General features: G+C 35.5%; 2 protein-coding genes across 8 annotated transcripts in view; one reads left to right on the forward strand and one right to left on the reverse strand.

The window, feature by feature from the left end:
• Positions 1 to 10011, forward strand: LOC124310111 (uncharacterized). 2 transcript variants are annotated; one of them, XM_046773730.1, is made up of 9 exons: positions 6 to 916; positions 1209 to 1334; positions 2932 to 3098; positions 3421 to 3534; positions 3697 to 3757; positions 3824 to 4131; positions 4475 to 4606; positions 4770 to 4991; positions 6398 to 10011. In XM_046773730.1, the coding sequence occupies exons 1-9, from the start codon at positions 789 to 791 to the stop codon at positions 7489 to 7491; spliced, it is 2352 nt and encodes a 783-aa protein (XP_046629686.1). In that variant the 5' UTR covers positions 6 to 788; the 3' UTR covers positions 7492 to 10011. The 2 variants fall into 2 exon arrangements, with proteins under 2 accessions (XP_046629687.1, XP_046629686.1); XM_046773731.1 differs by lacking the exon at positions 1209 to 1334 and having other exon boundaries at positions 1 to 916.
• LOC124310109 (tolloid-like protein 1) overlaps positions 9657 to 18067 on the reverse strand; it is an 18465-nt gene continuing 10054 nt past the window's right edge. For 5 of the 6 annotated variants that reach the window (XM_046773725.1, XM_046773727.1, XM_046773723.1 and 2 more), the window contains 7 exons: positions 17806 to 17991; positions 17390 to 17635; positions 17023 to 17243; positions 16718 to 16900; positions 16433 to 16562; positions 16170 to 16354; positions 9657 to 13177 (listed from right to left, as the gene is read on the reverse strand). In XM_046773725.1, coding sequence (XP_046629681.1) covers positions 12828 to 13177; positions 16170 to 16354; positions 16433 to 16562; positions 16718 to 16900; positions 17023 to 17243; positions 17390 to 17635; positions 17806 to 17991 — 1501 coding nt within the window. In that variant the 3' untranslated portion in view covers positions 9657 to 12827. Of the gene's footprint in view, positions 13178 to 14805; positions 14946 to 16169; positions 16355 to 16432; positions 16563 to 16717; positions 16901 to 17022; positions 17244 to 17389; positions 17636 to 17805; positions 17992 to 18067 lie in introns of all 6 variants that reach the window. The other variant, XR_006909628.1, reaches the window with a different exon arrangement.

Below are 18067 nucleotides of genomic sequence, written 5' to 3' on the forward strand. Positions count from 1 at the left end.
GCGTCGAAAATAAAATCTCTAACTAAAAAATTGGCAGCAATGAATCCGACACAGTGTCCAACCATGCTCCGCAGCTGTGTCCGACTGTGTCGTTCTGTGTCGTTGTTGGAAAGCACCATGTTCGACACAGTGTCGCTCTGTGTCGCTTTGTGTCGTTGCTGAAAAGCTCCCTGTGTCTCCTTCCTGGAAAGCTCCCATTATGATTACGGGTAATAGCCTCGACGCGGCGAAAAATCGGAGTCTCTTTTCGCATAAGGCTGACCACGAGCTGACTCATACACACGCTCATGACTATCATCTTCAATAGTTCGGTGGTCTTCGGTCGAAAGAGAAAGAAAACCACTCGTAAATACAGATATGTTACTCAACCGTACTTTGATATACAAACAGTTTGTGCAAGTAATTTACATGATTAAGCTCTTTTCGGATATTATTAAAAATTGGATGCGTGCGAGGCTCAATCAAATCCTACATTCAAACCATCTGGTGTAACAGTTGCATTAGTAACAAGTGGTTACAAGTCAGAGTCAGTCCACCGTGTTGGATTCTAGGTAAATAAACAGCACCAGTATTTCCTAACAGAAGTTGTAAACGAGAAATACATCGCCACGCATAATGCCATCCCGTACCCATACATAAAATGACTTTAATGAAGTGCTCGCGTGTGCTCGTTTGTGCGTTTATGTGCGCGTATCGAAAGGAGGTTATGCTGAAAATATGACGTGATTGACAGTTTCATATTTGTGATAATATTCGTAATCGATCGCTAAGGGAAATCGCAATTAAAGATGGTATATCTCGAATCAGATGAGGGCGTGTGGCATCACCACTATTGGGTCATCTCGCTTGGAGCCATGCTTTCTTTCGTTGGATTTCTGGTTAGCTGTGTATGCGGCTGTCGCCGCGACGAAAACAAGTATGTATTGCATTGTTGTTGATATATGAAGGTGACAATTAGAAAATAAGTGTAATTCCGATTGAGTCAGGTAACGATGAACCAGTCATCACCGATCGATGAGTACAGATAATTTGCTTCGACAGTGAATTTTTCTCTTCTATTTAAACTTATTTTAAATGTAAAGTTAATGGATGGTAACATTTTATAAATGAGCAGTTAATATTCCATTCAATGGCTATATTTGTATACAATCAATAAATATGTACTTGTAACCATCGTACTTGACCTTGGTGCCTATGTATTACAACAGGAGCGAGCTTGGGGGGCTTGCGGGTATGGTAACAATCACCCACTCTGACAATGAAGGTTTCAACAGGCTGCCAACCACAGACATCGCGCATCCCATCTCGCAGGACACAACCGATGCTGGAAAAAGGTTTCGACAAGCACAAACCTGGCATGGGTGCATGTTGGATTCATCCAGCTAACAAACGATCCACTAATCTAATTTTTTTCATGGAGTTTCAACTGTGCAATCGACTATTACGAGCTTCAGAATAACATATTCCAAAACACTAATGTTATCATGTTTCACTATGAAACATAATTTAATTCACTCCACTAATTCTTTGCTGTTAATATAAACCGTAAACAGAGCATATACTTTGTAAATATCTGACCGGGCAGCTGTGTGGTGAGGTGCAAAAATTAGCTACCACTAAAATTATTGGACTGCGCATTTCTCTAGGCTTAATGTGTACATGAATGCTAGTGCTTTACAATTTTATATATCTGTACCTTGATGCTAATATACAGGTTTCAAATCTTCCCCGTGCCCTTTGCTTTCAAACCATAGTCGTGGCTCTAATAGGTAGTTGAAGTATATAATAAATTACAGATGTGAGCTATTTGACATATTAACTGTCTTGTCGTAAAAAGATCCGAAATATTATTGCCAATATTAATTTTATATCACAATTTGAAACTGTAAGGAAAATACAGGACCTCCATGGATAATACTGAATTCTGTAATTAAAAATGATTTGAACCAACTTCTTTTTGTAGAATATATAGGTTTTTTCACAGCATTCAATGGAAACATTGTACGAGATTTGAACATCTTCAAGCTAGTCAATTCTGAAATAAATTACTTTCATAAAATTTTTCATGCCAAATATATTGAATTTCGAACTACTCTTTCTATTGCAAAATGTAAAATCACGTACATACAACTGTTGAAAAAAGCTACGTGAACCTTAACAATTTAGATCTCTAAATGAAACACAAACATTTATATTGGTTAATCAAATAGTCATAAAGTAAGAAACATTTTTATATCTGGAAGTATTATCTTGATAAATTAAACCTCCAGGTCTATTTTAAAAATTACAATATTCTGTGATTTTGAATTTGCTATTGTATATCCTTTATGAATTGTGAACATGTCTAAAGTGCAATTCATTTATCAGAGTTGTACAATTTTGTGTTTTCACATTGATCCTCAGATTATTTTTCTGGCTTTATACACCTGCTATTGTATCCTCTTTAACATGGCATATAGAAACTCACAAATTATTCTTGTAGCTTCTATTCTATAGCTTCGTTCTGTAGCGTTTTTTAATTTCAGGTGTTCCATTTAGGTTCTTATTTGTTGTAAAAGTTGCATCTCCACTGGCTGTGTAATAAATAAGTATTAGCTTAGAATTACACAAGTCACCGAATTTTAAAGATTCTTCCATTTGGCAAGCTACCTCCAACATTTCACGATAAAGTATGTAACATATTTCAAATTATGGAGACTGTACACTAACGGCTATACCATCTTACTTGTATAAATGAAGAATAATCAAAGTTCCAAGAAACGTAGACCCCCTTAGCCCAAATGTTCTTCTTTTCAGGTGATTGGCTCTTTACATCTAACCCTTTATAATTTTCCTTACAATTAAAATGGGCAAACTAATTAATGGCACTGAACATTTAGCGATATTTTTTGTTGAAAAAATAATGTTGTGATAAAATCTTATCTTATTTAGGACGAGCAGTGCAAACAGAAGTTTGCCAGATATTCCAAAAGATGGAACGACGGTCGAAGCTGGTCGACTTGAAACAGTACCTCAAGATGTTATCTATGAGGCTAACGAGGTTATGTGCGATCCATCCGTCCTTTATGCAACTGTTGAGGAAAAAAACTCTCGGCGATGTATGAATCTATCAGCAAAAATAAATGTAGTCAATTCTGGAATAAACATGCTGTGAACTTTCTAAGATTCTGCAGTATATCAGAATAGTGTCCCCCCCCCCCCTTTAAAATATCCTATCCCCAGATAGATAAAGTTTATTCGAATCTGATATGTGTCCTCTTAGAGACTCAAAAATTTTGGCACAAAGAACATGTGTGGGAAAAGAAAAATATACCTGATAATAACTCAATTCATATGACAGAAAATTATCTCTCAGCATATTACTTCCGAAAGTCCACTGTCTGACCTATCACATTTATTTCGTCTCATTATCACTTACAGCAGATGTCAGGAGAGGAGCAAGAGAACTTGAAGAAACTTCTCTGCAAAGTGCACAGATTGAACAAGATTCAATGTCTCCGTATACGAGACTGAAGAATCCTGGATCTAAGAATGGTATTTATATAATATTTGGCATTGATCAGTAGGTATCGAAAAATGTGTATGAGTTTTTATTTTTACATTAGTTTGGTAATACTCAATTGTGAAAGGATGGTACTTGGCAACTATGTCATGTGGAAAAAACTTGAAAAAATAAATAAGTTCATTACCTTACAGACGAACACCCTTATGCCCAGGTGCAAAGCGTTCAAAAGACTGAAGCTACGCAACTAAACAGGTAACACGATTTCTATAAAAACTCTGAAAATTTCAACTCAAATTAATGTATTAATAAAATCTGTAGGAATAACGTTGGCCATTTAGTAGATACTAGTCTTCCATCGTCTTCGTCGTCGTCGTCATCATGTAATCATACGAGTGCCAATCCTATCGCCCCGCCAAGAGCTCGAAAATCGTCTTCTCATAATTCGTTAATAAGCTCTGATCCTCTTCCGGATATTCAAGCTGCAACTGCTATCACTGGTGGAGTTCATGCCAATCAAGATTTACCTTACATGACGCCACCTATACTCATGCCTCTCCCTGAACCACCACAGCTAAATCATCACGAGGAGAGGCAACAGCACTTCAGTGGAGATTCTCACGATTCCAGTACGTACTCTTGCAACTTTGTGCCAAAATGTGTACATATCACTCTTATCTGAGTATAGTAGAATTTCGACTATCTCAATATAATAGAATTTATATTATCTGAGCTATTTTGCATCCACCCTAACTTGGACGATTGAAAAACTTGAATAATGTGCGTTGAAAAAATCACCACACATTTTTGTGTCATAATACAGTTAATTTTGAATGATACCAGTTATCACTCACTGTACCTTGAATAATATGGGTTTATGTAACCATGGCATGAACTTGAATAACCGTGAACTTGAATGAAGCGGGATCGGGTAATTTAGGCTTTACCATAGTTCCATTTCATTTTTTTCAGAGGGTTACACAAGCATAAGTGTAAGGGAACCCTTAGCAAACATACTCGCGCAAACAAAAGCTGCACAGCAAGAACGTCAACAACAACGTGGATTAACTGACCCTCATTATGCTACAGTTTCGGATGATTCAGGTATTTCTATAGAATATTTATTACATTACTAGAATTACATATTTAAATGTGAGCTGAAAACAGTCCATTAAAGGCCACTTTCTTTTATTACCCAACATCACTTTGAATTTTGACCATACAATTTAAAACGCATTACTGTACTCAATGTTCACTCTATATGCAGATGAAATGTATGCAGCAATTGATGAACAAGAGAAGGTATACACAAGTGGAAGTGAAACCTATGCTCAAATACAGCCGATGGTACTTGATTCAGTTAGGGTGCAGCAAAATGAGCAAATACATTCAATGCAGCCATTGCATGTGGATGATTTGTACGCGTCAGCGCCTCAACCTCCAAGTGTTGATAGTCTCAGACATGTGGCACATGCTCATTCTAGACAAGGTATATTTATTACGAGAAATATTTGCGTTCCTGAGATGCTTACTATATTTTTTTTATCAGTATTACCAAAATTTATTGACAAGGATGTTTCAAGGGGGAAGATTATTGCGACTTATTACTGCCGTGGCACCTCTATGATTTCAGCTACGAGGTGATGATACTGGTAATGAATGAGAACTGCAAGATGTAATTTATTGGGTGTTTACTATGTACTTAAATAATAACTGTTATTTAGTAAGAACACTTAGTTTTATCTCACAGTTAAGTAACTCGTTCACAGTATAATACACAGTATTAGTCTCCGTCGTGACTGGAATTACAATAGTGCTTGCTACATTCTGCTTCTTACATGTTCATCCACGGGTATAGTATCGTATTGGTTCATTACTTGAAGGACGGAAGATGCATTGATTTTTTTTTGATTTGATGTATTCCCGTAGTTTAGAAAAAAGTAATTCCGTTGTTATCTTTTCTCTCATCTGAAATAAAGTTAGAGTAAAGACAGAAGGTTAAGAAAAGAAATGTTTTGATGTTAGTCAAGCAAAAGTATAGTGAAATTTCATCACCTCCCCCCCAATCAACTAATTTCGCGGCCGTGCAGTTCCATCTGAGCTATAATGCAAACATATTTCTCATTTCATTAGTCGAACATAAAAAAAAATGATTAAGTGTTAAGATTAACCTTGAGTGTCGGTTGATTAGATATGTTAATGAACACAGTTTACAGATTGTTTAAATCGTGAAACAGACTATCTCCAAAAATCAAGCTGATATTGGTTGTCATTTGCTATACCGCTAATTGTAAGTATAAAACGGTCGTTAAGGTCCCACACGCAAACTTGATTGGGGGCGCACTGAATGAAGGATGGGAGCATAGTTGTCTAGTACGAATCTCAAAGCGAAATGCTGATTGGAGATCTGTACATTAAACAAGACAACTTAATATTTGATACAGGAAGCCTAGGTCCAGATAATTTTATTGATATTGAAGGCTCTGGCCTCTGAGTCTTGCAGAAATTTAACTCAAGTCATAATTGCTGCATAGATTCAATCGTATTCGCATGTGCCGCATAAGTTGGGTTCCTAATAGTCTATTCATGAGTGAAAATTGGGGTAACTAACGCGAGATATAAGAATTTGAGAGTACCCACGTTTTCAAGTCACGACATGTCATAACAAATCCAAGCATTCTGCTTGTTTTGTTAGTTACATGTATGTATCATCCACAGTGAAATTAGAACGCATGCAACTTTCTATTGTTTGCAGTGGAAAAGAAATAATATGACCTAATTATTTAAAAATACCCCATTTCTTGTACATGTGAGAAGCAGAAATTTTTTCCCAGTGAAACTTCCTCATTGGTCTATGCAATCATTAACCTGGTATTACTTTTAACCATCCTCAAGCATCATCATCAAGTGCAACCAGTTCAGTTGCTAACCTTGGCTCTCCAAAACCTGAAAAACGTCAAGCAAATTCTCCACTGCCACCACCACCAGAGACGATGTCAGACGTTTATGCATCTGTTGAGAAACGAGGCTCTAAAGAAGATCGCTTAAGAGCCAGTATTTCCTCAGGGAAATCCTTAGAAGATATGTATGCTAAAGTAATGAAGAAGAAGCGAGACATTGATGATGAGCAATTGGATATACCAACAATGAGTAGCAACAACCACCACGAGGAAAACCCAGTTTTAAATAGAAAACATAGCCTTATTGAAGTCAGTCGAACGTCGTGGTCAAGCCATGATTCTATAGAATTTCAAAGAAAGGACTTGGAATTATCCAATTTTGCCGTGCGTAATAGCAGTACAAATTGTCCGACTGAGAGTGAAGGAAATTTGCTAAAACTTGCATTAAAACAGAACGAAGCTGACGCAAGTAAGTCTGGTTCAGATCCAGGTTACGAGGCAGTTAATGTTAACCGAAAAAGTAGCATAGTTCGAACTGTCTCAGACACCGATCCAAATTATGAAGTGTTGCGGCCACAATTTTCCAGGGTCAGTAAAAATCTAAATTCCGTAACGCAGAACAATGGAATTGATGTAGCCCTTATGTATTCTTCGCCATATAAACACAGGCAAATCAGTAATGCAAGCAGCGAGGATCCTGGCTATGAAAAAGTTCGGATGCGGCGCAGAATTGATTTGGATCAAGATACAGATTCAGAACCGAATTATGAAAGCATGCCCCATGACCCTGGGGAGCCAAATTATGCCTCTGTCTGTCGGCCAGGTGACAGCGATACAGACCCCAATTACGAATCTGTTAGTCAAAGCGACCCAAATTACGAAAGTGTCAAGTATTTGACTGTCAGCCAAAATGAAGATCCACCTTACGAGCAAGTGAACAATTATAAAAGCAATATCAACCTTGACGATTACGAAATGGTGCGGAATAAAAATGAAGGTGACCCTAACTATGAAAAAATAAAAATGAGCCATTCAACGAATCTTGCACATGATGGTGAAACCGATGATGAGCAATATATTCATGTCTGAAGGTCAATGAACGTATATGTTGATATTCTACCTGCCTTAAGTATATACAGACACTCAGATTGATTATGACGCCTTCGATATCCCTAGTAATTTTGAGAGCCATGGTTTTGAATGAGCACTGTTAGTACTGCCGGCCGCACCCGTCTGAATTTGTTCCACTCGCTGCTCGGCTTGAACCGGCAATGCCTACAGCGCTCATTTGGAACCGTGCGTTGGCAAATTAATTACTAGAGATCTCAAAGGAGTCAGAAGCAATCCAAGTGTTTGTTACATATATGCATGCGAAATGACCAGTGTGTGTTTGCAAATTTTTTTTGACATCACTTGTTCATTCTAGAATCTTTGACAATATGACTTTTGCTGCCAGACTAATGTCTAGCGTACATTACGCAAATCTTTATTGCTGGTAGATTATATAATACTGGCGTGCATAAAAAAATATATATGAATATGTATATTTAGATTATAATTATTTATTCTCTCGTCCATTTATGGCATATAAATATTTTCTATCAGAAGTAGAACATATTATCAGCTTTTTTCTCACTCCAAGTAGTGGTTGTTCATAGTTTATATATTTTTCTACCAGTTTTAGTGCCTAAATTTCAGTAATAGGATTCTTATTATTAAAATGAAAAGCAATAAAGACAGATGGACATCCCAGTAAATGCAGTTAAATAGGTGAACCACCAACTTAAGTCGTTGCACTGCCACTACACACTATATTAATTCGAAAACACATCAATCGAATACTGTACTTCTGAACTAGTGTTAAAAGTATAGATAAGTACCAACAGTGAAAAGATCTTAATTTTTTTTTTTTTTTTTACTCTGAGCTTTATATTCACTGCTGAAATTATGTTTATTACGAGCATCCTATATCAGTTGGTCTATTTGTCTGTCACTATTGCATTATTCAGATTCATGGTGCCTATTATATTACTTACCTGTACCTTTCGTTACTGAGCTGTCAGTTACGTTCCATTACACAAATTGCGCCGATAAGAATTGAAACTATTGTTAATGACTGAATTTTGATAAAGTATTTAGTTGGTCATACTGTTCATTGAATAAATAATGCTTTATGGATTTTTTTACACTATCGATAGTACATTCGATACGCGTTTTTAACAAATTTGAATAAAGTTTATCTTCATCATTTCAAGGCAAAATTTTATCAATTGTCTCAGTCTGAACTCCCGTTTACTCATAATTCACTACATCGTTTAAGGCAAAAAGAAATATATTTTCAAGTGTACTTTCTAATACTTTATAAACTAATCATGCTCCAAGTTTATCACTTACCAAGATTACTAACCACAATCAATTTTAGTACTTGTATGCTTTTGTTTTTCATTCGGTATGTTACGATACATACTCAATTAGACTAAAACCTTTATGTGTAATCAACGTAATACGTGCTAGTGAAGATATACGTATGCTCGCAAGTAATAGTAACATCTTTAACAAGCAACTGGTAGCCGTTCAAGTTTTCACAACATCGTTCCTGGAAAATAAATTTAGTGATTAAAAAAATATGGATTTATGTCAAAGACGTGCAATTGTTGGTGCTAGAAAGTAGATGACTGAAAATGGTATGCACATACAACTAAGGATATCCGTATCCCAAGAAAACTAAGGAAGTGAATTTGCACCCAAGTATCACATGTAATACATAGAGAATATTTAGGGTTGCTGCATAGCTGAATCTCAACGTGGCAAGCATTCTATCGTTTTTACAATACAATAAAGAAAAGATTCAAATATTTATACCGAAAATATAGTTTTATCGATTCATTACCTTCATCAATGTAATTGTTTTTTTTATACATTATTCATCCAATTCCAAACTGACAGACGTGCATTTTCTCTGAAATATATTCGTCTAATTGATCACAAAATATCGAGCAAGTCGCTGTGTCAACGGCATCAGATAACCAGTCATGAAATCAACTCAAAGACAGAAATCGCGGCTTAGATAAAACGATTGCGAATTGTTCAGTTCATTGCGACAATTAGTTTGTAAGGTTTTCGCTTCTGGTTTCTGTAATTATATTTTGAAAAAGCTTAGTAATTAGACTGATCCTGTGAGTGAGATTATAATAAGTTTGTGCATGAAGGGTGAATTTTAAATTCCTACAAATAATACACAGGTTCGAAACTGGTTTGATTAAAAAAATGTATTATTCTCATTACTGAGAACTCGATTTATAGACACCACAATGACAATTCGCGTTTTATGGCCTCTACGTGGATTAACAATGTAAATGCTATAGCTATCACTTATATTAGTTATATTATCTTTATGTGTTTATGTTTTTATATAATAGGGTTTTATTTTTGCAACTCATTTGTGACTGCGCTCCATTATATTAATAAATCATAAATGAAGGTTGAACCAGAATATCTTCGAAGAACTGATCTGGTTCGAGAGAGTTTTCTCAAAGTGACATTCACTTATTTCGTTTCTGTAGACTTGCACTTGAGAAGAGTAGTTGACAGGGGTCAAATTCAAATGCACCATTTGTTAAAAAATGCACTCGCGTTAGTGGCCATAGTTCTTTGAAAATAATTCCATCAACACTGTTTGCCTCTCAATGCACTGTGTACTGTTCCAAATTAAATGTGAACAGTCGATTGATGGGCTCAGTTTCATTATGTTACTTATGTTGGATTGATATATGTAACAACAATTGTAGTGTGTACTACAGATGCCTGATTGTTACATGTGTTGTTATAGCGAAGGATCAAACCTAGAATATATTGAGCCTTTGCTCATGGTCAAAAAGTGCTTAGGCAGAGTTTCTTCGACAAAGTGCTTGTTCCAGTTACATTGTTATACCTTTTATCTTGAGGTCTGTTTGATGTTCACCTTTGCATAAATTCTTTTGCCGAACAGTGAATATTTAATAGTAAGTTCCACATACCATTAACTGCAGTCAATGCCAATATTCGCCTGTGTTGTTTTTGAACGATATTTTGATCAATATTAATTTCGGGATCGACGTTATAAAAATATTTGTGAACCAATTATTTTTCTTCTCGCTAAAGCAGTGAATCTGTAATGCAAGAATTACAGCCATTTATTATACCAAACTCTATCAGAAAGTTTTTGAATTTGATGATTGGTTCATATTTTTTGAGCAATCATATGCTGTTGTTTTTTATGCGTAATTTTTTCTTTCAAATCTCCCTAACATCAATATCGTATTAGCATTTTCATAATTAAAAACTATGAATAGTCTTTAACGTTGTAGAATAAATAATCGACAGTATTGCAATTAGAAGAAAATAAAGAAATAATGAGCTAATTGCCACATCAAAATCGAAATGACCAGATAATTTGAAAAATGTAGTTTTTCTACACTTACTGTCATTTGTAGATGTGCTAAATACAAGCTCAGTATAATCCCCTTATGTTATCTTGCTGCATTTTGCATTCATGAGAACCCGAGGAAAATATTTTACTCTATTATTGTAATCAGTTATTATTCAAGTTGATTTGTGCGGTATTATTTAGGCAGTACTAACACGGATGTTGCATTTGAATTCCTATGTTTCAAAGTATACGTGTATTTAGCTGGTACAGATTTTAGATTGGCATCGTGCAAGATTATTTCTAAAATAATTTATTCCATGTGACGTGTAATAATTATACCTTTCAATTGATATGCTTCCTCGTCTCATTTGCTTATGTTACATTTTGAGCAAGAAAAGCATTGTATATGAATGTGATTTGGGAACAGCTGCTGTTGTTTTCAGTTCTCATACACTATTCAATGTCAGAACTGAACTTAACGAAATTATGTTTTTGTATTTTTGGTTTTCTCATGTGATGGATCGCGTGATCTAGAACTCATAACTTGTTGAACTCAAAATAAGAATTCTGTTATTAACCTGCACGTTATAAGATTGCTTTGTTCCGAATTTCGACTCACGTTTACTTTACATATATTTCATTTTTATGTCCAGTGTATATACACGTGTATTGTGTGATTTAATTATCATAGTTTAGAATATTCTTTGGTATAGCTCCGATGGCAGCATTTATCGTGAAATATATATTTACGTGTAATAACTATAAAATTCTAAACATCCTAACTTTAAACTTTAAAGAATTGGTAATTGTCGTTTTTTATGCATGAAACTGTTTCCATGTATTCACAAGCAGGCAACTAGAATCCTTCAAAGGTAACATAAATAATACAGTCTTTTGAGAAAGAAATATTCTGATACTTGGATGAATTATAGACACTCATAATGATCAAACTTTCGTAGATCGTATTACCAGAATTTTATATAATAGCAATTTCGTAATATGAATGGTTAATGTCCGTTGCCAACGAAAATTTCTACTATTATTATCAATAGAATAAGCGAATCGATTGGAAAACACGTTAAAAGCTGGAGTCTTACATCCAATCTTAATGTATTTAAATAGTATACAGTTTACAGTATACAAAGAAATGCATTTCGTGTGTAAAAGTAACAAAATGGCTTATTGTATTGTGAATACGTAATGATCTCTATCGATTAAACACACACACAAAAATATATTAACAAGCGAAATATTTGTACATTCATGACTCAGACTGATTATTTTGTTTTCGAATATCATTTTAATCGAAATTAGAAAATTATTACATCCGGACAGAGACAAATATTGGTGGTTTTGTCTCAGTATGACGTATGTATAACTGACGCTCGTACAATTAAATTAGTGAGTGACGGTATTTATGCTTTTGTAGACCTTTGGCTTCTACACCGTTATATTTGAACCAGCACATATGCTTATAACTAGTTAGTTTTACTCTGACGCTACTTAAAGAATTGCAGGATGTGTGGCATCATAGTAATTATAGTTCAACGATAAACGAAGAATTAATAACAACGAAAAAAAGAATAGACGGATGTTTCTTTTTCTTTCTCATTTGATGGCTAGAAACAATTTGAAAACTCCGGACATGCATACACATCCAAAAGAGATATTTAGTTCTGCAATAATGGATAAGAATGTTAAATCGAAGTCACTCATCTGTATCAGCTAAAAATCAGATGTATGTATATATCTACCTTATTTCATATGCATAACATTATACTGCACAGTACGGTTTGTAATAACTATACTTGATGCATGGCTAGTGTGTTTGCTTATTAGTCAATTTCTGAAGTATTTGATGAGCACGGTGATTTCTGTTGATGGCGCTGATCAGGCTACCTTCATCAGGCAACAGTAACAACAACAACAACAAGTTACATATCAAGAAGAGTCCAGAGCGCAACGTGGGGGGTCGTGGTAGGCGCGACGACCTCAGCCACGCTGCCAGCACCCACGGTCACACATTGTCTGGGCTGCTTGCCTCATCGCCACAAATGTGCTCCGCTTCACTCCCACTAGAAGGACTCGCTTGCTGAAAGTGGTGCTGATTAAAATTATGGCTGTGACTATGACTATGGCTCTGATGATGACGATGATGATGATGATGATGGTGATGAAGAAGTCTATCATGACGGTGACAGTGACGTTGATCTTCAACTCTTTGCTGCAAGTCGTCGATATGAACCTCTTGAGGACGTTTCTTCAACTTTCGGTGGCATAGTAGACAAAATAAAGTTGCTATCAGAATGGCACCAGCAGCACAGCCGGCTGGTACAGCATAACTGTCAGGAGGTATTACTACCGTACCTAGAATCAATTCAACATCGATATTAAATCCATATCAGAATACTTAAAAAATGTACTAGAGTCACACGTGTTTCATTGGGAAACTACTCTGCAAGGACTGATCTTTCTCTAGAGAAGTACTTCTTAATCTGACTATCCCAATTTTAGAAGGCTTATGCCAGAAAAGATCAGTGTCAACAAAGGTCTGTAATAGGAATTAATTCTGGCTCAAGATTTGCAAACATGATTAGCCACATAAAACTTCACAGACTGTCTGGATGTAGCACACCATATCAAAGTAATTAGAATTTTAGTTTGCAACATAATTTACTAAAGAGTGTTCATTATCATATAATGTTATCATGTATAACTAAGTAGCTACTACAGTAGTATAACAGGAGAGAAGAGAATAAGATTACGAGAACAGGAAGAAGAATTTGGCACATGAAAAAAGAGTAATGCATGCACTTGGTCATTTTTCAGAAAGCAAGTTAATTGCATTCAAATATAAACCATGCAGTCCTTGAGGATTATGGAAAGGATATTACCATAGGCAGGTAATGTATCAATTTAGTGTGATATCAGCTGAGACAATATTGTTGATAATATTAAGGTATTGCGTAATTGCCAATTATGAACATGGTGCTACATTTAATTCATGTATAATTTTCGAGTACCCACAGATATCATTAACATATTAAACTCTTACTTTCTGAATTAATTACATACATTTGCATCACGAAGCTGTATTAAATTTAGTCATCGCTAATTACAATTCGGCGAGCAAATCTATAGCAAATTAGCATATTTTTGTCACGATCTGACAATTTAGCAATTATAAAAGAAATTGAGGTACTGACAATTATTGTAACTTACAATTCGATATTTTATAATTAAAATTGGTCAAATCGCTATGATGCTCAAAACTGAGTCACTGCCTGCAGAGTTGACGTTATTTCAACCATCCTGCTGAGTTAGTTCAATTTGAAACCATTCTGGAGAGTTGGCTCATTTTCAGTAAGACCTGTCATTTTAGCAGCAATTAAAGAATTCGAGTTAGTTACAATAATAGTAAGTAACTCAATTTTTTTTACTGCTGCTTTTTTATTTTTATTATTGCAATGAACTCAATTTTTTTTATTAGTGCTAATTTGACAAGTCCTAATGAAAATGACCCAATCGTCTCAGATCGTTGAACTTGAGCTACGTGATCAAGAGGTTTTTTTATGAGTGAAGCAAGCAGTGGTACACTTTCAACCATCCTGATAGAGACTCATTTTCATGATGACTCGTCTAGTTATAAGGCTTGAAGTATACTACAGCATAGTGATGCGAATTTCTGTAATAAATTTACTTTTGTTGATAAAACATTTGTCTCACTACATAATTTATCGTTCATCATTATTCCCGAATGATTGTAGAAACCGTTATATATGGAGATATTTCAAATGTAAAATCTGCCATATGACGTTGAGCAAAGACCTCAATACAAACTGCAGACTTCATTGCGGCGGCAATATATCCTAGATCGTAACGTACGCAGGAACTACTGACATTGAATATCTAAATCACATTAAACTTCCTAGGCAGATTTTAATGGGATGTTACTCAACAACGCAATTGACATGGAAAACGGTGCGTGGACTCACGTGATAAGGGAGATCATAACATGCCGGCCCGTTGGAAGCCACGTGTGAGGCTCAGGTGGCCACGAACACAAAGCACAGAGAGAGAAGAAGCATGGCAGTGCCTCCAGCCAATGCTGGCTCCAAGGGAGCTGATGCTGCACCTGCGACACCACACACCATTCACCCAACCAATCCCACCACTCTCACTTGTACGTACGTACTACTTACCTAAAAAATTTTAACTCTATATCTTTACCCACCAACTTGTGGCGGTGTAGTTTTATGATTTGGCCTGCAGATTATTCAAACGAAGCTTAGTTCGTTCAGTAATGACAAGTGATAATATCAGGTGCCAAAACAATAAAAAACAGTCCACTGACTGTTAGTGTTAAACTTTTTTTTATTCGTATTATTAGCGTTTGAAACAACTCTGTGCACTTGACGGATAGTTTATGCAGGTATAGTTATCAGGTGTAGATATACATATAGGCATGCTATGAAACACTCGTTTACACACTAAGGTGAAGTAAGGAGTCAATGAAATATTGCAATAGTAATTATTAGATATTATTCTATAGAATTGCAACTGAGAAACTATACAGAGATCAGACTGAATATGCCTTGAAATTTACACAAACTCATGTGCTAAACGATCCAAAGTAAACACACCTAAGGAGAATAAATAGTACTGAAGGCATGAATCTATGAAACCATATGTATAATGCATATGGCTGGTTCTTTTAAAATTCGGGACACTTCTGTACCTTATGGTGACCAATGTTTTTGTAATTATAGAATATAATAATATCGGTTCAAATAAAATTCATTTTAGAATAAATTTTTTTTATTTTATTTTAAACTTTGTTACTGGAATAATTTTGAAACTACTGGGGTGAATAAATCTAAAATCCTATGAGTTCTAAGTTATGAAAAGCTTCGTCGGTTGAGATTAAAATCATTAAAATTCGTTCATCCATTCTCGTGATATCGTCATATAAAAAAATTATCCCGAAATATTTTTATTGGAATTATAGTTTTTTTTTTCTCATAATTCAATTTTAAAGGCTTATATTCTTCATGTTTGCTTGTATGAAGAAAATACTGAACAGTTCTAAAAAAAATGATTTAAAACGATTAATGGTAGTTCTTATAGAGTTAGGTGGAACGATTTCAAATTCTCCAATATCTAAGCAAGTTCCTTCTCGAGGTATAATACGAACACATACTAGTGTCATAAAAACAGTGGCCACTGTTATGTGTAAGAGTGTCAGATTTTATAAGAATCATTCTATACTTGTGTATATTTACATGTGAGTCTGAGAGAGGAAGCCAAATAATGAACATCGATATAAAGTTTAAATATAACGCATTTCATCAAGACTTACAGTTTTCTTCATCAGACGAGTCATCAGGCCCACAATTGTTAATTCCATTACAGTGAAGACCCTTGGTAATACAATATTTGCTCACGATACAAAGAAATTGTCCAGAACAATCGCCGTCCGTAGCCACTTCCGTCCATACCGCTCGGAAGCCCTGTTGACCCACAGCTTTGTCCGCAGATATAAAACTGAATTGTATGGTAGTGTAATTATCAATTCAATCAGGAATTAATTTTAAATTTTAGTACTTTGAAAGACAACCAAACCTTAGGCGCATGTTGTTATCTTCAGATACATAACTCCATTTAGCATCAGCGCTTTTAACGCCACAGAGTTCAAGTGGTGGAGCCGACACCATGTGCCACATGCGCAATACTGCTGCGGGGCAACCTCGTGCTGTATAGAAAACGTATTTATTGAAACAAGGATTATAAGACTGCCTTTGTTGGCCAATTAAATATAGATTCCACAAGCAGTTTTGTAGCAGATTATAAAAAATTAGATCCATTGAGAATGTTGAGGGGAAACTCTTGCAAACATTGATTACACACCTGACTGCTCGCCTTCAACAGAAAATAATTCGAAATTCAGAAGTACTCGATAATTTGGTCTAACGTTTATAAACCAATTACAAGTTTTACTGGCCAAGTTGCGTGCTGGCCCATCATACTTGTTTGGAAAATTGGGACTAGTGATCATCCCATAATCCAAACTGCTGATATTTGAACCACAATCTGCAACATAATCACCTCAAAATAATAAGTGTTGTCAAATACTGTATGGTGATAAATAATAAATCTCTGTTAATTTTAAATTATTCCACTGGTGAAATTTAATTATGACATGTATAATTTACCACCAAATATAGATTTAGCAACATCAAACGTGTAGCGAGCCTTGAATCCACTGTACACAAGCTCAGCATCAGAATGCAAGATAACTTTCAGTCCAAGAGCCCCAAGATTTGACTCTACAGGTCCCGGAGCTGTCATACCGCAATAGCGACCAATCAACTTCTCTGTGTTGTCCCGATACATATTGTATATCTCTAACCAATCTTCTTGGCAAATATGAATTCTATTGGAAAAAGTTGATTACTGCTCAAAGTGGACGGCATCAATTTCAGTTCATCATTATCAGGGTTCATCGTATATATCAAATGTTTAATTCCGTTACAGGCATAAGGTAAAAGGCAAAAAATAAATTGAAGATCTAACGCTCACCCATAATATCCTACCGATGAATTGGCATTGTCAGCTCTGACCTTGAAATGATCAAATACTAGCGTAACCTGTTCGTTCGGTGTGGCTAAAAATAAATAAGTGCAGTTGGTATCACTGGGGTAATTGCTAGGGTAACGTGGGGAATTGAATTCTCCTCTTTTACGGGATGAACTGCGATACGTAAATAAACAGGTTCCATCGGGTGCTGCCGTTCCAGGTATCCGATACTCTGTTTCAAATCGATACCTATAAAAAAGGAAAAGCAAGAGCTTCAAAGTTGAACGCAGTAATATAAAGAAAATTAGATATATTCAAAGATTATATGATATCAGTGTTTTGTAACAGGTCCAAATGGGCCATTCAATTAGTCAATCAAATAAATCGATTCAGTCTTCGTAATTGAGGTGTAAACTTACTGAGCTTTGAATCCGTTGCCCTGAAGTTCTCCGCTGCTGAAAACCATGACCAGCCGTGGACCGTCACTGACGACATTGCTTGGTTTGTGTTCTCCACCGCACAATTCGTGATCAAATTTATCATATGAATCTGTTGCCTCCTGTCCTTTTAGATATACTTTCAAATATCCATCGGTACAGACCGAGCTGTAAAGTTCCGATAATCAATGATATTATCAGTTTCAATATTTGAAATCTGAATAGTAAGTAGTTTCAAAAAACA

This window comes from Neodiprion virginianus, chromosome 1 (genome assembly GCF_021901495.1).
Source record: "Neodiprion virginianus isolate iyNeoVirg1 chromosome 1, iyNeoVirg1.1, whole genome shotgun sequence".
Classification (NCBI taxonomy): domain Eukaryota; kingdom Metazoa; phylum Arthropoda; class Insecta; order Hymenoptera; family Diprionidae; genus Neodiprion; species Neodiprion virginianus.

Bases quoted from the DNA above. Each gene is read 5' to 3' on its own strand.
- LOC124310111 (XM_046773730.1), top strand. From the start codon at position 789: ATGGTATATCTCGAATCAGATGAGGGCGTGTGGCATCACCACTATTGG. The intron at 1,335-2,931 runs GTTTCGACAAGC...TATCTTATTTAG, and splicing joins ACAACCGATGCTGGAAAAAG to GACGAGCAGTGCAAACAGAA. The intron at 3,758-3,823 runs GTAACACGATTT...TAAAATCTGTAG, and splicing joins GAAGCTACGCAACTAAACAG to GAATAACGTTGGCCATTTAG.